The sequence below is a fragment of the Phodopus roborovskii genome, unplaced genomic scaffold (genome assembly GCF_943737965.1).
Source record: "Phodopus roborovskii unplaced genomic scaffold, PHOROB, whole genome shotgun sequence".
NCBI classification, from domain to species: Eukaryota; Metazoa; Chordata; class Mammalia; order Rodentia; family Cricetidae; genus Phodopus; species Phodopus roborovskii.
The window spans coordinates 31,471,731-31,493,112 of record NW_026126418.1 but is presented as its reverse complement, the minus strand read 5'-3'; the positions used below and the strand labels follow the sequence as shown (position 1 = coordinate 31,493,112).

The window sequence follows — 21,382 nt, the reverse complement described above, 5'->3', positions numbered from 1 at the left end:
AGTATGAGATACATAGTAAGACCTTACCTGATTTTAAAGGGGGGGGGGGGTGCTGGAAAGATGGCTCCATGATTAAGGGCAGTTACTACCTTTGCAGAGTTCCCAGCATCCACTGGGTGGTTCACAACCACCTATAAGTCCAGCAACACACACCTCTGGCATCCTTGGGAACCCTGCACATGCCTCCCCACAGACATATACAAAATAAACAAATAAGTAAATAAACTAATCTTTAAAAATTAAAATGCCAGGCATGGTGAGGCATCCCTTTTAGACAGCATTCTGGGAAGCACAAGCAGGCAAATCTCAGAGGAAGAGTTTAGAGGCCACCTTGGTCTGCATAGATAATTCCAAGACAGCCAGGCTACACAGAGGGACCTGGTCTAAAACCATAAACAAAACAAAACCAAAAAACAAAACAAAACAAAAACAACAAAATAATCTAAAACAAATCAAAACCCAAACCAAACAAAACCAACTAAATCACCACCAACAAACCATCAGTAGAATTTATGGAACACAGACCTGAAGCCTTCCATGCTGCTGTGGAGTGACCACTGGCCTTGTTTTAGTCTTAGTGTCTTAGCTATGAGTGGCCTTTTCTAGGAAAGCAAGACCTTTAATTCTCAGAGAGCACTGAGGTATTGTCAGGTATTGTCAGTGTGGTAAAAGACCAGAGTATATGTTAAGGGGGGTCACAGGCTTGAAAGCAGATTGGGCCTGCAAAGGGGAGGTTCAGAATGGGATAATAGAAAGAAAGGCTGTCTGTCGGGATTGAACTGACATTTGTGTTTAATTTCCCCCTTGTTACAAACACCATTCAACTCTTAAGGAAAGAGGAAAGCAAAGAGAAGCACCATATATGAAAAGCTGACAGCTGTCTCTCCCTACTGTGTCCCCTAGTTCACGCCTGGGTTATAATTTAATCTAGTGGTTGCACCAACACCCTAACCTTGTGAGGTGCTTTCTTCAAAATTTTGCTTAAATAAAGCCAGGCTGTCTCCTGCAAAATGGATGTCCGACTACAACTGGAGTTACTCCTGAAGCAGAGAAGCAAATATTGTGCAACCAAGTTGCCTGATTTGAAGTGTTTCTCCCCCCAGACTTGAGGATCTGCCTCTAGTCTTATTCTACAACCTCCTGGGCTAACCCTTTCCCTGCCAGGCACACACACACACACACACACACACACACACCAGGTCCAAGGCCACTCCCAGAGCCCCTTTCCCTTCCAGGCACACACACACACACACACACACACACACACACACACACACACACAAGGTCCAAGGCCACTCCCAGAGCCCAGAGGCAGGAAGAAGCCCCTATTGGCTTTAGCCTCCTCCCCCAGCCCCATTCCTGGAGGTGAATTCCTAGTCTCTGGATTTAGATGCTCTTAATTAGTAAACAATAACTATTTAAGAAGCAACAGTACCCGTGCTCTTCTCTTTAGCACAGCACATTCTCGCTCCGAACCCAGGGCAAGGAACTGGACACATCTGAGCAGAACAAGAAGCCCACTAAGCGTCAGTGCGTGGGACAACCCGCCTCCAAACCCCTCCCCCTCCCACCAGGACCCGCCGAGTGGGGAACCCCCTCCTCACTGCGGCAGATTTCGGGGGAGGGTTCCAGAAGCGCTGGTTTCTGCAGCTTGGAAGTTCAGGGTTGCCCTGAGATCCACCTCAGGCCGTGGGTCGAGGACTGGACATCTGGATGTCACTGTCAATGAAGTTCCTTTGCTAGAAAGGAACAGGCCCACCACTCCTTAGAGGGTGGAGATTCCTCGGGTTCCCTCCTCCTGCTGCCCCCGGGTCGGAGAAAAGATGTGGAATTAGGATCGAGTGAAAATCCTGAGTGCCCTGTAATTACACACAATGCTGAAATTTTCAGCGTTGACTTGAGTTACTTGGTGCTGCGAGGGCTTGGGCCCTGCATACTGATGAAACGTAACCTCTATTTACCTAAACAATAAATGTAGAGATTAGCAACATTCACTAGATCACAATAACCGGGTTGACAATTAAGCGGCATTGCATCCCAGATGTAACTGAGCCTATGGAGGGTGTGCAAGACGGGTGTCAGGTTCTTACAGAAGGCCGCTGGACTGGAGAAGGGGTGCTGTAGCCACGGAGATACTCAATATGGTGCGGTGAAGAAAGCTGAGCCCGGTACCAGAGGTGAAGGAGAGGCCCAGTCACAGAGAGAGCAGACTGTTCCGCCAGAGGCTTCCAGGCGATTTTGAGAGATCTGAGTGTCCCCGCCCGCCCGAACTCCCAGGGATGTTTCTGGAGCTCTGAGCCTGCCTCTCCACTTTGTCACCTGCCTTAAGGCCACTCTGTTTGCTGACGCCTGGCTAGGAACGAGGATAGACGCCCCTGGTATGCGTTCGGTGAGTGTGTCCATATCAGCAAGTGTGTCTTTTGCTTGCAGTCCTGGGAAAGAGTGAAGAGGCGAGAAGCACGTGCCTAAAGAGTGTGGAGCTGCCCATACACCATTGAATGCTCCAGGGACCGAGTCCAGGTGCTCTCTCGGCCACAGGGTATGCGAACACCAGTGGGTGGTAAAACAGAAGGCGGGCCCACCAGGGATGGGCTCTAGAGCCGCTGACATCCAGAAAGCATGGATTTGTCTGGGCAATGTCCCAGGGATGCCTAAGTCCTCACTGGGAATCTCATGGCCCACACAACCCACCTCCCTTCTCTGCCTCTTGGAGTTTCCTGGCCTTGAGAAGAGATTCTGGGGTGGGGGTGGGGCTGAAGGACCTTACTCAGAGAACTCAGTGGGGTGCCATCTGCAGAATTAAGGTCAGAGGACAGCCTCTGGAAGTGTGTGTGTGGGGGAGAGAGAGAGAGAGACAGAGACAGAGATGAGACAGAGAGAGATGGGGTGGGAGGTGTTGTGGAGAGAGCATAATCCTTTTAGATGGCTTTCCAAATCCTGGTCTCCTGTGGAACATAGGCTGCAACAGACACATGTATGCTGTTTATCTGCTCTTTTCCTCCTCCATCTGCACACCACCATCAACCCTCGAAAGGCTTCTGACTCCATTCTTAGACACAAGCAAAAGGATTTGTTTTAGACCCTTGTGAACAAACCAAGATGAAGCTCTTTCCTGCCCAACTAAGGTAGGGAGCATACCCTGTCCAGGCACTATGGGCAGACACTGGGGACAGAATTAGAGGACCAGAGGGGTCAGGAGGCAAAGAGATCCAGAGAGAGACCCTTTCCTGTGAAGGGAGGGAGGGAGGAGGAGAGGAGGAGGCACCAGCAGGGGCAGAGTTAGATCTGAGTGTGAGAAGTTCTGTTGTAGTCACTAATCAGACCCACAGTCTTTCCAGCCTGGCCAACCCCTCCGTTGCCCAGCTGAAGGTGCACTAGAAGGAAGACATTAGACAAAGGGAATCCTCCTTTGGATGGGTGAAGTGTGTCTGTCCTCTCCTTACAGGCTGGGGGGGGGGTAACCTGGCAGGAATTTCCTTGTTGTGAGAAGCCAAAGAGTCTGCAAACTACAAACAGACTTTGTAAGGAAGGGAGGGCAGCTTTGATGGCTTCAGCTCTGATGTAATTTTGTCTTTGCTGTGTAGACTAGCTGGAAGAGTCAGCCCTAAGGAGGACTTCCCTCCCTTCTCACCCAGAGCCTGGCTGCTGCTCCTCCCTAGCCTGGCCTGAAATTTCAAGGGCTGATGGTGTGTGTTTCTGCAGTAATTAGGGGCCATGCAGCAATCCAACATTCCTTTTAACAAGTATGTAAGTCATCCTTATGGGGAAAAGACTGAGAATGGGAGGCAGCTGGGACCCCTGCTGGTAGTGTCCTCAGCTTTGGGAGGGGCATCGCGGTGACCCTCCTCTTCTGTGTCTGGCCTTAGTATTGGTCTTCTTCACTTTTCCTTAAAAAGAAGAAACACAGGCAAAGAACATGCATCTCGCCACCCACTGGACGAGCTGAGGAACCTGTGTCTTTGCTTGAAAAGTTGTCTAAGTCACAGGTGGCTCTAAGCTGAGCAAGGATCTGGGTCCCCTACTCTGCACAGCAGTGCTGTGGATATAAAGGATATGGAGCCATCTTCCCTCACTTCGTTCTTTCACCCTTATAAATCAGCCATATAAATCATTCACATTATTTAAGGTACATTGATCAATCTAATGGCTTGTAATAGGTTCCTAATTGTCATTTGCAGAAGCTTGCAGGCTCATACTTGGGTAGGGAAGGTTCTCAATGCCGGCTCAGTCTACCTTAAGCCCCAGGCTGGTTATTACAGAACCCAGAAAGAACACCCTGTTACTTCAGCCTTGCTGCCCAGAAGAGGGAGTGTTGCTGGGGATGCCTAGGTTAATTTCCACACCAGCATTCCCAGGATAAGCTATTGTGAACCAAAACACATTTTGTCACTATCAGAAACCTTCTGTATTTACATCCCCTGCGGTTATATTTACAATAAAATCTTGGCTAGTCACAAACCAATATGCTCTTGGTCATATCTTTTTCTTTACTTATTTTGAACAGTAATGATAAGGCATGATTTGAAGGGGATTGTTGAAGGAAGGGAAGAGGAACGTTCCCAGAGCTCAGGTGGTGTGTCTTCCTTCTCTGAGCTTTAGAGGAAGGAGGAAAAAGCTGGAAGGTGAAGAAGCCTCCTCTCAGGCTGCCTAAACTGCCTAAACTGAGGAAACTGGCTTGCTGGCCAGAAGAGGGCTCATGAGCAGAACCCTCCGGCCTCTGGCCTTCTTGGATATTAGGTTCAGATGAAAATGAGATGGTCTCCCAATGGCTCCAAGGATGGTTCTGTTAGTCTTGTTTGAGTCAACACGTGGGTCATTTGGGTAGAACTTCTCTTAAAAAGAAAACTGACTCTCCTGTCACTTTTCATAGGTCTGGGAGTCCCTCATCATGGTAGGTGAGGAAGGAAAGTACAGCCTCAAGCCAAACAGGCCCCCCATAGTCTCCCAGTGATGCAGTAAACAAACCCATGATGCTTGTTGAATAATCTTCCAATAATTGCAGTCATTAAAATCATCACAGTCTCCAGTCACCTTCCTTCCTTTGACATACCAGTCTCCCCTTTAATTGGCAATGCATTTTTGGCTCAGATAAACAGAGCAAGGCAAGCTTAGACTAACTACAAGGTCCAGTCACGTCTAGCAGCAGACAGTTGCTTGTGAAGTTCTCCACAGTTCACGGACTTCCAGTTTCTCATGGAAACCTTTCCAGAGACTGGGAAGCTGTGTACCTCCTAGCACCTTTACACGGGAGTGACACCTTTGAGGCAGAGAGGGAGAAGAAGAAAATGATGAAAATCCCATTGGACTGTTGATTCTTCTTGGCTTTTTTATTTGTAAGAGTTGGGCTAAAATAAGGAAGGGCATTATAAAATGACTATTACGTAAAAGCTTCGCAGAAATTGTGGGAGAGTTCCTTAGTTTTCAATTAATTTTCTTGATCCATTTGAACTCAAAACTGGTGCTTCTAAAGACATAAATATATGTTAACTATAAAAGATTCCTGTCTAATCAAAGGCTGTATTTCATTTTCACTCACATTGACTCGACTCAACAGGCTCTAAGGGCTGCACCGCTGCTTCCTTCCCGGCTTGCTCAAGGCAGGCAACTAACACGTACAAATGCAGCTTTTTTTTTTTTTTTTTTTTTTAAACTGAAGTTATTATGTTTCTCCCCAACTCCCACACGGTACTGACCTGATAATCACTGCTCTGGTGTAGATCATGCAAATGAAAAGCATAATTAATTGCTCAAATGATTAAAATCGGGTGCCTGTGTGGCTTAGCAAATAAATAAATAAAGGCAGGAGGGAGGACAGGTCAGACAAATGCTTTTATGGGCTTTCTCCCTCTTACCCCGCCCCCGCCCCGCATTCTGGTTCTAGTGGTCCAGGCTTCCACTGAAACCAGCCCCACCAATTTGAGAACCCTTCGGTTCCTCCCTCCCACTGCCTCCCTTCCTGCGCATATCCTGAGTCTCCACAACCACACCTTAACCCACCTCAGTGATGCATCAGCTGCTAACCTGCGAGGGAGGAGACTGGGCCGCTACTTAATGTTTACTCAGCTGTGGTATGCAAGAGTTCAGAAAATAACTGTCTTCGGAATCGCCACCCTGCTTCGTGCATCAGCGAGAAAGTATTTCATCCATGGCATAGGCGCTTCGATCCGGGATGAGTGCTCAAGATGAAATTGTTTCCCTAGCGTCGCCCCTTAAACACCACAAACTTGAGCAGTTGCTCAGATCAAAGCCCTTCGCAGAGCCAAAAAAAAAAAAAAAAAAAAAAAAAAAAAAAACCGGGAGAAACATTTGTTCAAGGGAAGTGAACTCTTTCCTTTAATCGCTCCATTCTTTATTGGGTTTCGTATTGAGTTTTTTTTTTTTTCAAAAAAAATCATGTTGATTTAACCATAGTGTATTTACGATGTAAATATATGCCAAGATGAAAACGTCACGGATCAATTGTAAAGGACCCGGATACATAATTTTAAAAAATCAGTTTCAGTGTATATGAGGTTCTCACCCCACTTTCTCTGCTCAGTCAGATTTGTTTATGCAGAATCGACATTTAATAGTGCTAATTGCACTCCAGTTAAATTGCCCTGATTGCAGAAAGGGAAGCAATTTTCGTGCTCTCTGTCTGGGTTTGGAAGAAATTGTTTTATATTCACCTCTTTATAAAGAAGTGGAGATAAGGCACCGGGGCCTTTGCACAAATTGCACTTAGGGGCTGACTGGCAGCATTCAGGCGCTATAATAGAGCATTATTTGGCCGTTTTGAATAATGTAAAGCGTTTGCTGAAAGCTATTCTCCTGAAAATTGCTTTAACTTTTAAAAGGGTGATGATTCACTCCAAACCAGGCCTTTGTTACATTGTCATTATTTCCCCAAATGTTTTAACAGTCAGCTCAACACTTTAGCATAACACATTGATCTTTGTTTAAAAACTAGATTTTTTTTTTAGAAGATGAAAAAAAATCTGTCAGACGGGAGGGGGGAAAAAAAGAAAAGAAAAAAACACTGGACTTTTCCCGAAAGAGTTCCTTTGAGCCCCACCTGGGAGTTGAACCGGCCCCGGATTGTCTGTCTTGTTCGGAAGACGTCCCTAACTTTTATTGTGATGAGGACGCGTGTATCTAGGAATATGAGAGTACCCACGTTCAGAGTCTGACAGCTGGAACTGCGTGGAAAACAGCGGGAGGGGGAGGGGGCTGCTGGAGGAGAAGGAGGAGAGGAGCCGGGAGCCGTCGGCCTGCCCGAGGTGCCTGAGAGAACTGTTTAAATGGTCGGCTTGAAAATGTCACCAATGCCAAGTGGCTTTGCGGACTGTCTTATTTATTACTTGGTCAGGTTTCCTTAAGAGGGTGGGCTGGGGAGGAGAAGTCGTGGGGAACCCTCCCTCGGCACTTCTCCTCCCGTGGCTGCACCGGGTGAATCGGAAACGCCTCGCTGCCACTTAACAATCCCTCTATTAGTAAATCGACGCGGGGACGCTACGGGAAGCCAAGGGCCAGCCTCCTCTTCCAGGGCAGAAGTCACCTGTTGGGAAAAGCTCCAGGGTCCCCCTGCTGGGCTTTCAGTCTTGGTCTTGTGGCCTGGTACCCCCCCCCACCCGACCCCTCCACGCGGTAACCCTAGGGCCTTTCTTACCCTCCCTCTCCCCTCAGATTTCTCTCTCAGTTCCCTAGGGCACATTGCTTCCTTCGTAGCGGCTCAAGCCATCTCTCTCTTTTCTCTTTTTCTGCAATCATCTTTCTCCCTGCTTTTTTTTTTTTTTTTTTTTTTTTTTTTTTTGCCACCTTAAAGGTTTTTTTTTTCTTTTTAAGGCATTCTGAGCAAAAATGTTCTAGTAAAAAGCAATGAACGCGATCCACATAGCTATCCACATCTACGAAGGGAGCGGATGCACACAGGCCTAGTCTTCCACCTTAAGGCGGGAGAGAAGTGCTGCTGGAGACTTACTTTGGGGCCTAGAGATCTTGCGAGAGAACGGAGGAAATGCTGGAAGCGCACCTCCACGACCTCCTCAATGGTCCTTCCTCGACAAATTGTCTTTTGCACTCGAGCATTTGGGGATGGTGGCTATTATTTTTAGAGAGCAGGATGTGGGTTTGGAGGGGGAATGTGCTACATATTTTACAGTACCAGACCTGCCTGAGGGCGCTGAGATTTCTAGTTCAAAAGCAGCCTCTGGCTATCCTGGAAAAGAGAACGTGGAGACCCAGAGGACCAGAAACACTCCCGCCGCGGCTCCCTGCCATGTGCGAGGACACCTCTTCTACACCAAGGTCTAGAGAGGAGTTGATGATGCTTCCAGCTTGCAGAACGCGGAGGCGCCCACGTGTGGCCTGGCTCTCGCAGACTCTTCGGTGAAGGTTCCGGAGAGGTCCTAGGCAGGTCTGTGACAGCAGGATGCCTACTGAGGATGAGCCTACCTTTGGACACCCTTGGCCCTGCAGACTGAGTCTCTAGGCCCTGGCGGTCTGCAATAGAGACAGGTTGGAGCTGAAGCAAGAAAAACGACTTTTATAAACATCTCAAACTCCGACTTCAGGCTGATATCCGACATGCAAATCTCCACCGGGTTAAACAAACAGCGGTGCAGGCAAGCTGCAGCTTCACTTCAGCGGGGGTGGCGGTGGGGGCGGACGCCTCTAGCGCTGGTCTCTGTTTCCAAAGTTGTTACAATGTGAAAATAAGCGGCTTCGTGCAGCGTGTTGTATGGGTTGATGCTTCCCACCCCCACGCCAGCCCCCAGCAAAACCTGGCAGGTAATCAGCACGTCCCACTGTTTAGTCATATTTGACAACTGGGTTAACCTGGTATCTAGGCGCTGGTGAAGCCATACAAAGGGTGCCCTCAATTACCAACAGAAGCTTCTGGCATGAGTGGCACTTGTATTACCCCCTGGGTCAGAGGCCAGAGCGACAATTAGGAAGTCACTTAGACCGCTGGAGGGGAATGGCGGGATACAGCAGGCTCAGGGCTCTCCCAATAAGTCTGTGGGTGTAGACCTGCCTGGAGAGGTCCAGCTGTCCTTTGCGCCCTTTGCTCAACAGGACTGTGAGCTGTGAGCGTAAAACCGAATGCAGTGGGAGTAAGAAACTGGTAAAACGACCACGACAATGATGAAATCGACAGCGAGAGTGACGGACGGATACAAGCTGAAGTTCTTCGCAGCAAGAACCTGTTCTCATAATGTTAACCCAAATCATTTCCCCTTGGGCCCTAGGCCCGGGTGTCCCCACCTCTCCTGCTTCTTCCCCACAAGTGGGGAGTGAAGGCTGTCAGCCCTAACTTGTAACGTCTTGAGGTGACCCAGGTTGGGGGGGGGTCTTGCGGAACGGTCTCAACGGTACTTAAACCTGGCTTGGTACGTGAGTGTGTGTAAATTTTTAATTGCACTGTAATTTCTTCTGTCCCCAGCCCGCCCCCCCCCCCTTCCACCCACGCCCGCAGACTTGACTGGCACGCGCCAGGAGCCCGGGCTCGGGCCCCTCGGCGCGTCTGATTGGCTGCGGGGCAGCTCCCGTCTGCTCTGCCTGCGCCCTCATTGGGCGAGAGGCGCAGCCAGCGGCACTTCAAAGCGGGCGCTCCTCGCACTTAGGCTGAGTTTTGCCGGCGGGAGCCCAGAGTCCGCTCGGCGCGAGCGCGGGACGCGGGAGCCGCGCGGGACCTGAGCCGTGTTTCCCAGCAGCAGCCAGGCTTAACACCGCTCCCGGCCTCGCTGCGCAGCCAAGAGACCTGCTATGGCCACGTCTATACTCGGGGTAAGTAAAAAAAAAAAGCGCTGCAACGCAGTTGCTCGTTTTTTGACTTGAGTTATTATTATTATTTTTTTTTCTTTTCTTTATGGCTTCTCTGGGTCCGCGGCTCACATGAAACTGTTGCTGGACCGCAGCTTCAGGTTCCTTTTTAACATTTTCCACATTTCCGGGACTGATCTTTTCAAGTTATTGGAACCTGGGGCACTCACTGCCTTTGCAAATAAAGAATTTAAGCAAATTCCCTTGTAATTGGTTTTAAAGCAACGCTGAAGGTTTCTTTTACCCTCTTTGGTTTTACCCCACCCCCTTGCTTGGGGGATTGTTGCATTACAGGACAACGTTTTCAGAAGTCTTGTTTTGCAGGCCATGCAGTTACATTAATAAACATTTACATTTGCGTGCCTCCCTCCCCCAGTTCGCCCTTGACTTTGAAAGCGGCCACCCGGCTGTTTGTGACTGCGTGGTGTGTGTGTGTGTATAAATATTAAAACCACGTTTTTGAACTTTAAAATTGAACACTCCTCGCATGAGTGGCTACGACTTAGCTAAGTTTTTCCCAGCTCTGGGCCGCTATTTCGGCCATCCCGCTGCCCTTACCCGTGTTTGTTGTCTGTGTTTACCTTCGTGCTACACCCGGAAGGGCTCCTTGGGGGCTCCTGGGAGAAGAGCGGGGTTTCTGGCGTCAACCCAGCTCTGGTTGTAGACAAGGGTGGCAGGGAACGAGGTGAAGAAAACCGAGGCATCTGTCTAGTCTCACCGAAGAACAACTTTGCAGCGCAGGACCTCTGCAATTGTGATCGCCTCTGCCTTGTGCGGCGTGCGGCACGTCCTCGGCCAGCGCGTGGGGAGGAGGCGCTAGCCGGGGTGCCAGGGCCCTCTGGGACCGGCGCGGGGTAACGAGGCTGCTCACGGGTACACTTTGTGTCTTCCCCCACTTCCTCCTGCCCTCCTCCTCCTTGTTCCCTCCCTCACCCCACCCACTCCAGGAAGAGCCGCGCTTCGGAACGACCCCGTTGGCCATGCTGGCGGCGACCTGCAACAAGATCGGCAACACGAGCCCACTGACGACGCTGCCCGAGTCCAGCGCCTTCGCCAAAGGCGGCTTCCACCCCTGGAAGCGCTCTTCGTCCAGCTGCAACCTCGGCTCCAGCCTCTCCGGCTTCGCTGTGGCCGCGGGTGGCCGCGGCTCCAGCGGCCTGGCGGGTGGCTCGGGAGCCGCCAACAGCGCCTTCTGCCTGGCCTCCACGTCCCCCACGTCGTCCGCCTTCAGCAGCGACTACGGCGGCCTCTTCTCTAACTCGGCCGCGGCCGCTGCCGCGGCGGCCGGCGTGTCCCCGCAGGAGGCGGGTGGCCAGTCGGCCTTCATTTCCAAGGTGCACACGACGGCCGCCGACGGTCTGTATCCGCGCGTGGGCATGGCGCATCCGTACGAGTCCTGGTACAAGTCGGGCTTCCACTCGACGCTGGCGGCGGGCGAGGTGACCAACGGCGCCGCGTCGTCGTGGTGGGACGTGCACAGCAGCCCCGGCTCCTGGCTGGAGGTGCAGAACCCCGCCGGGGGGCTGCAGAGCTCGCTGCACTCGGGCGCCCCCCAGGCCTCGCTGCACTCGCAGCTGGGCACCTACAACCCCGACTTCAGCTCGCTCACGCACTCGGCCTTCAGCTCCACCGGCCTCGGCTCCTCGGCCGCTGCCGCCTCACACCTGCTCTCCACCAGCCAGCACCTGCTGGCCCAGGACGGCTTTAAGCCGGTGCTGCCCTCCTACTCGGACTCCAGCGCTGCAGTGGCCGCGGCCGCCGCCAGCGCCATGATCTCCGGGGCCGCGGCCGCCGCCGCCGGGGGCGGTTCCGCGCGCTCCGCCCGCCGCTACTCTGGCCGTGCCACCTGCGACTGCCCCAACTGCCAGGAGGCCGAGCGGCTAGGTCCGGCAGGGGCGAGCCTGCGACGCAAGGGGCTGCACAGCTGCCACATTCCGGGCTGCGGCAAGGTGTACGGCAAGACGTCGCACCTGAAGGCGCACCTGCGCTGGCACACGGGCGAGCGGCCCTTCGTGTGCAACTGGCTCTTCTGCGGCAAGCGCTTCACGCGCTCGGACGAGCTGCAGCGGCACCTGCGGACTCACACGGGCGAGAAGCGCTTCGCCTGCCCGGTGTGCAACAAGCGCTTCATGCGCAGCGACCATCTGAGCAAACACATTAAGACGCACAACGGGGGCGGCGGGGGCAAAAAGGGCAGCGACAGTGACACGGACGCCAGCAACCTGGAGACGCCCCGCTCAGAGTCCCCCGACCTCATCCTGCACGACTCCGGCGTCAGTGCGGCCCGGGCGGCTGCGGCTGCGGCGGCGGCGGCTGCAGCGGCGGCGGCGGCGGCGGCCTCGGCGGGAGGCAAAGAAGCTGCGAGCGGTCCCAACGACTCCTAGAGGTTGGCGGAGAGGCGCGAGAGAGCGAGCAAGTAGAGACACCCAGAGAGAGCGAGAGGTTCGGAGGGCGAGCGAGTGGGAGCACGGGAGGGCAGGGGCTCCAGTGAAGCCCCCGAGCCCAGGCTGGGCGCGAGGTGGAGCCGTGCTGATCCTCGGGCGGTGGCTTGCTGGCGGAGCCGGAGTTCCCCTTCACCCCAAGCACCCAGACGAGAATCGAAGGCGAGGTCCAGAAACAAAAGCAAACCATCCTCCGACATAAACAAAACTGCACACACACACACACACACACACACACACACACACACACACACACACACACACACACACACACACAACCCACAACTGCTAGAATACACACACTCGCGCGAGCTTGCACTCACTGGCAACCACTGTCACAAACTTCTCCAGAGAAGAGCAATACGTAGAAACAACCGCCCCCCTCCCCACTGCCCACTCCCTCCACCATCCTCTGTCCTTTTCCCAAAAACAAAAAACTAGCTATCATTCAGCAAAGGACTGTCAGAACTTTCGAATGAAAACAAATGAAACCTATAAAAACAGACCCTTTGTGTGGATTATATTATATATAAGATGCTCCAAGTCCTGCTTGATGTCTACTTACAATGAGACTTTTTTTTTCCTTAAAAAAAAAAAAAAGGAAGCATCAAAAAAGGCTTAAGGTGAGATATTCAACTGGAAGTCTAGCAACAGTTTCTCTGTATTTCATAACATCTGTATAAATAGGGTTCAAAGGATTGTGTTCTCTTTTAATTTCTTGTAAATGTTCATTCGAATAGTTTTTTTTGTGAATTCCTGAAATTCAGGGAGTTTCTTTTTAATTTTCTGATGCACTTTGTGAAAGTCAGTATATATGTAAAAGATATTTAAAATGTTGAGTTACCATTTCACTCAAACACGTAAGTTAAGGTCATCTAAAGAAATTAAATGCGTTTATCTGTATGAAGAAAATCTTGACATCATATTTTCATTTTGGTATTATTAAAGGACTCTGAACAATCCCCCCAAAATATCCTGTTTCCCCCTCAATAGCTTTTAATGTGGGATCAATTTTTTTGGGGGGGTGGAAAACAAATTCTTTTAATGATAGTTTTAGCCAATGAAGTTGATATGGGTTGCAAAAGCCATAACACATTTACATTTTGAGAAGTCAAATTTATTTATTTGTGTATCAACAGCATAAATTAAATTGGGTTATAAGAACGTGTAGTTGTATTACTTAATGGGAGGGCTAGCAAAAGGTGACATTTTAAATCTTTGGATCGCCTTTTTAAAAAGCAAATTCTTTGGGCAGTTTTAACTTCGGAGGTACCTACATCTCCCAAAGGGCTCAAAGAAAACTGGTGGATTTGTTTTAAAATCTGATTTTAAAACAATCTGTGGAAGAAAAATCTTTCTAGAAAAAATAAAAAGTCTTTTAGTTTCCAGGGCCCTCTACGTTGGGAGGCATCTCTGGGGAATAAATCGCTAGAGTCAATACCCCGGAAAAGACATTTCATGCCTAAATGAAAATCTTGTTAAATGTTATTAATTTTGACTTAGAGCACACAGCAGCCCCCTGTGCCTTGTATCCCCTTATTAGGGATTCATGTCTTATCAAATATCTAATTAATCTCCTAGACATCATTTGTTCTGGCCAACTTTATCTCAGCTGGTCCACGGGGAAAACTCCAAATATTCTCTGTGACAAAGCTCCCTTGAAGATCTTTTTAATTGTCTAAATTAACTGCACCAAATTTGCATGTCAAACGGTAAAGGGCAACCTGAGATAAAATGTAAACGTTTTAGAAGCCCCAAACTAAGCACTTGATTTGATAGCTAGGCTTTTTAATGTTATGGAAGACAACTGCTCCTTTCCTTTTCAAAGACGGCTGATCTATGCAAATAGTGAATTGGAAATGCCTAGGTCCCCTCGCCGTCAAATGGCCCTCGCAGGTTATTTGAATATCAGTGGCTGCTTCTGAAAAGGTTCAAGGATGCTCTCTGCCTTCTTTGTGATTACTCAGTGCGGCGTCTTATTCTGAAGAAAAAAACTCAGGAATAATTAAAGGCTGGGATCAGGCCTGGGAACACATTTGGGACAGGAATCTCATTTAGACAGTCTCTTTCAAAATAAGGCACAGTTAAATTGACCAGAAGGCAATTATTGAAATGAAAATTATTTTCACTCTCTTTGTCTTCTGACCACCAACTTAACAGCCCCAGTTTAAAAGAAGGAGAACGGAGAGAATGACGAAAGGAAAATTGGTAAATGAGACAATTTCGCAATTCGAAAAAAAAATGTTAGTTTGGAAAAGAAAGTACATATTTACAGAATAAAAATATTTCTGAAAGGCTTCTCACACAATAGAAACTACAAGCGAAGTCAGCATTAATAAAATTTCCCTCTTTTTCTTTTCTTTTTTTTTTTTAAAATTTTTCTTTATTACTGGCCTTAGAAACTTAAATGAAGATTTTGGTTCTTTGGAAATAATACATTATTGGTATTAACAGTCAACAAAAAAACTGCTCTGAAAAGCCAAACAGCAAACTAGCGGGGAGACAGCAGGAAGGTTCCCAGCGGGTGTCTGTAGCACGAGGCTCTTCCCCCTGGGGTCCCAGCCGCCCCAGCTGCCAGGCCCTTCTTCTTCTAGTTTTTCTTCTTTTCGTTAGCTTTTTCTCCTGGCTCATCCATTCCTGCCTGGCATTGCGTGCCCCCCCCCACCCCCAGGCGTCTTCGTGTTTGAGTCTGGTCTTGGGCAGAAGCTGGCAGAGGGCTCTTTCTCTGGGGGCTTTGGACAGAAGCTCTGCAGGCCCCTAGGGTGCCCTGCGCGTCTGGGGGCGGGCTGGAGGCGCGGAGGTGAGTGTGTGCTGGGGGTTCCTGAGAATGAGGGCGCCGGGACGTCGGTCCCCGGCAGCTTTGTTTCTTGTTGATAATAAAGGCAGATCAAAGGGCCTGGCTGTGCAGGTCTCGCTCCCGGAGGGGCTCCCTCCGCAGGCCAGTGATCAAGGCCTCTGCGCGCTGCCTCTGCCCCGCGGGTCAGCCGACGTCCATCACCGCGGCTCCGGTGAACCGCGGGCGGCACCCAGGCCCCACTGTCCACTCAGACATCGTGTGCTCGGAAGCTGAGCCAAGAGGGACCGGGTCCTTAGCTGCAGTCGGAAACCCAGCAGGGAAAACATAGCAGCCCCACTCGCCCCTCCCCCCAGCTCTAGGCGTTCCCGGGGCGCTGAGAACCTTGACCTCGGTGGGTGGCGAGCGACTGGAGGTTGGCAGATTGAAGAGAGCGTGCACCAGAGGCGATGTCCACTAGCGAGGATACCCAGCGGCTGGGTCCCCAGCTGAGGTGCCGCTGCGCCTCCCCAGGGCCACCTCTGCATTCCCGTGGCTTGGGCCTACCTCCCGGGTAGAACAGATGGGGAGGCCGCGGTCGGGGTCCACGATGGGGATGAGGGCATTGATCTGGAAGTGGATTTTGTGAAGCCAGGACTGAGATCTGGGGTCAGGAGTCCCGCCCCCGCCGGGGTGAGGGGAAATGCAATTTCGTTTCAGCAAGTTTCCAGAGATTTCTTGTTTCCAGCTTCCTCGCAGTAGATGAACCAAGACCAAGTTTGCTGGGCCTGAGCCTACCCGGGGCCCGAGCCGCATCCTCCCCAGTATTTTTCTTTCTTGGAGTAACCCCCGCCCGGTCCTCCCGCCCCGAGCGCCTCCTGGAGTAAACAGGGCCCTACCTGATGAGGAAAAAGGAGTAGAAAGAAATTCCTTTCCTCAAGGACTTTTGAAAATGAAAACATTTGGATGAGATTTGATTGTGCACCTGAACCGCGTGTCTGGACATTCCGTCAAATCGTCACCAGTCGTGTAAAATTGAATCTCTTTTTATTCACATGGAAACTTTATTTATTTTAACTCTAATCTTATTTGCATCTATTATCTGTATTCACCAAGGCTTTCTTCCATTACAAAAATGCAGATGAAGTAAATCTCACATAAATCCCGCCCATTTGTGTAATTGGTATACTAAGTGTTTATTTTAAGTGAGAATAATTTAGCTACAAATTTTCTTAAGGAATAACATTCTTAACACATTAAAAAAAACTGAAAACTCTGATTTGCTTTTATGTTTGACAGTAGCTCTTGATTCCCCCAAGAGGCGTACGGCGAGTGTGGCTCTCTGGCGCCATCTAGAGCTCCTGTATGGGAGGGCCGCGCTGGCGGCCTGGCACTTAGCTATTAGCGCGCGGCGGCTTGTGTCGAGAACTCCCACAGCCCAAAGAATCAAGCAAAGAAAAGCGAGGTTTTTATGTTTCAGGTGGGGACAAGCCCCGTTTTGAGGGTATATTGCCTAGCAGTGGCTCCAAGGGACGGGGATTATTTCCGGAACACGCGTACTGAAAATCCAAGCAAAACAGAGTAACACCCGGGTTGGCCCTGGTTTTAGCTTTCTTTCATTGTCTCATTTAGCCTTCTTTCCTAGGCGATTACAGGGTCTTCAGCACTCATAGACGAGAAAGCTGAACGCTGTTGGTAGCGGTAGAGACGTGGGTCCGGGATAGAGATCCCGAGGTGGGCACAGCTTGCCTCGAACACTTCGCCCAGAGCCCTGGGATGGATGGCTGCCGGACCGTGGGGTCTGCGTGGACTACCCAGAACGCGATTCTCTCAGCCAGGTCACCAAGACCTCTTCAGGTCCCCAGAACCCCTAGGACAGGAGGCAAAGGCAGAGTCCCGAGGCTATGGCTGGCCTGGGCACAGCGAGCACAGCAGCAGCCCTTCGGTGCTCTGGGAGGCGACCACTGCCCGAGTGGGGCACAGGGGGCACGAGCTGGCCGAGGCGGGGACGCGCGCGCGGGGCCCCAGAGGGCGACCGGGAGCCGCCAGAGCCCTCGCCCCAGGCCCTCCCGACGGGTGCGCACCCCCTCCCAGAGCAGACCCACCCCTTTTGTCTTTGCCTTTTAGAAACCCAAATCTGAAATGAGATAACAGTTGGGGGCGTTGGCCAATTTTCTCTTCTCTGTGCTTCGTCCTGCCTCCCGCCGCCCCCTTCCCTCCTCTTCCTAGTCCACTACCCCTCCCCCATCGAGGAGCCTTAGACGCCTTGCAGCGACTTTCTCTCCTACCCCCCTCAGCAGTTATTGTATTTTAATTTAAAAAAGGCGACACCTTCCAACCCCGCGCCCGCCGGAGGAAAGAAACGCAGTCACCCGAAGCTGTGAGAGAGGAGCGGAGGCTCCGGGGTGCCGGGCTCCCCAAACTCAAGCCAGGGAAAGCAGCGCGCTTCTGGGAACTCAACAGCCACCTTTGTAGCGGGTACTCGGCTGGGTTTGTATTTGCTGTTTTAATACAAACCCCGCCGCACTGCCTATTTCAAAGATGTGCTAATTACTACTTGGATAGCAGGGCGCAAAGTCCTTGTCCATTTCCCAGTACAAAGTAGGTTGCTAGAAAATTTGAAATTGCCTTTCAGCCTAAAGCTGCCTTACCTGAATGTCATAATTACAGTAATTATGTACATCCAAATTACATGCTAATTAAATTAGAATCAAATCGTTCTAAATCGAAATCAAATGAGGTAGTGAAGAATTAATCAATGACAACATAAATAGAGCGCTTCCTTCAGAGATATTTATTGTAACGATCCAAGGAGGAATTTGATCTGAAAAAGTCACCTGTTTATTTACTTTCAAATTAGTAATCAGTTATTATCCCTTCTCCATAATTTTAACCGTTCAGTGCTATTTACCCCCCACTCTTTCCAGACGCTGGAGTTTATAGAAATATGTATGAGGTAAATACATACAGACTTGCCTCCCCATATATTATTGATATAAATATGTACTGTGTTTGGAACTTGAGTTAAGGTTTCCGAATGTCCGTGGGGACACACTGCTCCAGAGTTAGTAGGCCAGGATCCGGGAAGGCTTAGCATTTGAGCTGTAGGTTTTCCCAGACCGTAGCCTTCTTTTCCTTTGGAAATTCACTGGGGATTTTGTATTGTTTCGCGGGCATCTTGCAACTTTGGGGGTGATTCATTGAAAAGAAATGCAGAAGATGGGGTGCGAGTCCCTCAGTCCTCTTTCTTGTGGTAGGTTGCTAGTGAGACTTGGTATTTCCATCTTCCGCTCCAGGAGCTAGAGATTAGTGTTAGCTTCCCAAAGCGCGGTCTTCACCTGTGGAGCCCCAGCGAGCAGAAAATTTCTCTCGCCTTCCAAGCCACTTCCAAGCCACTGCGGGCGAGTGCAGGGGACACATGCCGGAGGCCTGGCGGGGAGGGCGGCAAGGGCCAGGTCCCCGGGAGAGACCAGCAGCTGTCCTGGCCCGCAGAGCCTCGCAGAGGGACCAGGGAGTGTCTTCTGGCTGGGTCTGGGCCTTCGCGGGTCAGAGCTTTTTACTCATGCAAGGAGCTAACCTGTCTCTGTCTCATAACGTGTGTGAACTAAAAGTCGGTGGATGTGCGCCCACAAATCCCCAGCTTCTCTCCGTGTGCTGTCCGTGTGCAGGTTGTCAGGTGAGAATCTCGGAAAGGCCCCAGAGAACGCAGGGTGTCATGGCATCTGCGGATGGACCTGTTCAGGACTCATCCGATCCCCCTGCCAGGCCTGCTGCTTCTTTGGGGTTCAATGTGATGCATTTTGAAGTGGGGGATCTGATCGGTTCTGAAGGCTTCAGCACCTCGGGAATGGCTGACAGGGAAGGGCCAGAGGTTTCCATGTCTCCAGTATTGCAATCAGACCTTTGGTCTCTGCCGGCTGTGTTAGGTACTGTGGGGACTCTGGGGTGCTAAATGGGAAGTGAAGTGAGGAGAAACAGGGAGGTGGTAAGGATTATCTGCTTCCATTCCTGCTGGCAGGAACCCAGGAACCGGGTAGTAGAAACTTCAAGTCAGAAAAGCGTTTGGTTCACAGGGCGCTTGCTCCTCACTTTTACAAACAGCATTTTCAGATCTGAACCGGCTCCAAAAGCCGCCATTGCAGGCCTGCTAACACTTGTCAAGAATTGCAATAAACAAGATAAAAAATATACATACATATTTAAGCCTGCTCCTTGGCACAGGGAGGGGGAAGATGCGGCCTTCCGGAGAAGCCTCCACCAGCGTCTTGCTGGTTTAGGTCAAAAGCATGAACACCGCTCTTCAAGGCTAAAGGACGCTAAATTCTGTGACTGAAACTGAGAAATGCCATTCACTATCAGCCAGTGGCCTCAGGATCTGGAAGAAAGCTTTCTTCATATTGCAAGAGTTTGACTCAAGCAAGATTCCCATCACATTGCAAGGTGAGCATTCCTGCCGCTATGGTGCAGCAACTTCTGCCTATTTGGACAATTATTAAAAGAAATTATGACTAATTTACTATATAGACATCCAGATAAACAAACCCTAACCTAACAACCTGATTTTTCCTGGTCATTTGTAAATCGACAGTGCCTCCTGCAGGAATTAATACGCCAGTGTTGAGTTAAATGAAGCTAGAGAAAAGAGTTGGAGAAGGGATGGCCTCCAAGTTTGACCTATGCCTCTCCATACATGTCCACGTAGGAGGAAAAGTAAACAATGTCGACATGTACCCAGATTTATTTAAAGTAATTCTCTAGGGTAAGAAGAATGACAAATTTCACGTCTAGCTTTCTGGAGAACGTCTGTTCTGTTGACTTTAGGCTTACTGAACTTATTCTTCTAGTACTTATTAGAAGCCTAATATTTTTATTTATAAGATCATTTTCAGTCCCATCCTCCAGTATCATATGGCATGAAGACAGGGTGAGCTTCGGGAAGGTTGTTATGTGTTTTGTGTGTGAAAATGCCTTCCTCCAGTCTCTAAGCTAACAAAGATAGAATGCTGGTTCACTGTGGCCTAGGCCAAAAACCAAACTGCAGATGCACATGACCTGTAACCATTGGGAAATTTCTCTCAGAATTGGGTGGGTAAGATTAGAGATTAAAACAAAACAAACAAACAAACAAAAAAAACCCCCAAAACCCTAGGGGCCACCTTATAAAGTTAAAGAGTGGTAGCACATTTTGGTTAAAGTCAAAGTGTGAGAAACAGTATTTAATTCATTCTTAGTTACAGCACGCATTTCAACATTTTTGTTCATGAACACTGTATTGGTTTGGAACCCTCTTTTAAGGCAGTAAGTATTGCATAGGTTTTGACATTACAAAAATTATAAAGTCTAAAAAGGTGTATGCTAGAAAATAATCATAGCAACACTGATGAACTCGGGGTGTAAATGAGCCTTTATCAATTTCAAATGCATGCTTTTTAAAGTGAAGGAGCAGGGTCTTTGAGGTTTGCTGGGAGACATTAAAGGATACAGGAATGAGCTCAATTCCTCTTTGGTTTCCTTCATCTGCATAATCAAAGGGCTATTTACATCGTCAACACAACTAGCTATATCACAGGACATCTGCTTGTGTGTGCATAGCCAAGTAGTAGACACAGAGTAGTTTTAACTCCTTCCAGATTTATTTTCTTAAGACTTTGGAAATTGTCACTGCCATCAAAATCAGTGTTTTTGTACTAAATCAGAGATGCTTTAAAAAAGTGAAACTCTGGTAAAAGAAATATTTAATACATTCACAATAGGAAAAAATTATTGAACTGCATGTTATCTGTAGTTTGTATTAAATTTTTCCTTAGTTTTCCTTTACTAGTCATTTGAAACATATGGCAAAATCTGTAGCTAAATTAAACAACAACAAGCAACTTTATATATTGGCTTGGTCTATATAGTGAGTGAGCTCCAGGCTAGCAAGGGCTATACAGTCATACTGAGACCCTGTTTCAAAGAGGAGGGACCCCTTCCCAATTTTAGGTAAAATGTATTGTTTCTATGTGTTTTGTAGTATAAATGCTTTACCTTTTGAAGAAAAACCTTTTAATGATATGTCTAACATCAGAAAGTCTATTGTGGTAGGCAGAATATCCAGTCCCCAAAAGATATCCGTGTCTCCACACCCTGGAGCCTGTGAATATGTTACATTACATGGAAAAGGAAAATTCCAGGTGCAGAGAAGTTAAGGTTGACAATCAGTTGATTTTAAATGTGGAGATTATTCTTGATTCATCAGGTAACCCAATATATTCACAAGGGTTCTTACCAAGTAGAAGGGGGTTGTAGAATCAGTGTCAGAGGGACTAGATGAGCCTTGAATTACAGAGAAGGGGGGCAGATGCCAAGACTGGGCTGCATGAGA

The 21,382-nt window shown here is 49.3% G+C and overlaps 1 protein-coding gene across 1 annotated transcript; it reads left to right on the top strand.

Annotated features, from left to right (window-relative positions):
* The first annotated feature begins 9,439 nt into the window (after nt 1-9,439).
* Nucleotides 9,440-12,518, top strand: Sp9 (Sp9 transcription factor). The gene is made up of 2 exons (XM_051184468.1): nt 9,440-9,768; nt 10,752-12,518. The coding sequence occupies exons 1-2, from the start codon at nt 9,748-9,750 to the stop codon at nt 12,186-12,188; spliced, it is 1,458 nt and encodes a 485-aa protein (XP_051040425.1). The 5' UTR covers nt 9,440-9,747; the 3' UTR covers nt 12,189-12,518.
* The last annotated feature ends 8,864 nt before the right edge of the window (nt 12,519-21,382 follow it).

Bases quoted from the DNA above. Each gene is read 5' to 3' on its own strand.
- Sp9 (XM_051184468.1), top strand. From the start codon at position 9,748: ATGGCCACGTCTATACTCGGG. The intron at 9,769-10,751 runs GTAAGTAAAAAA...CACCCACTCCAG, and splicing joins TGGCCACGTCTATACTCGGG to GAAGAGCCGCGCTTCGGAAC.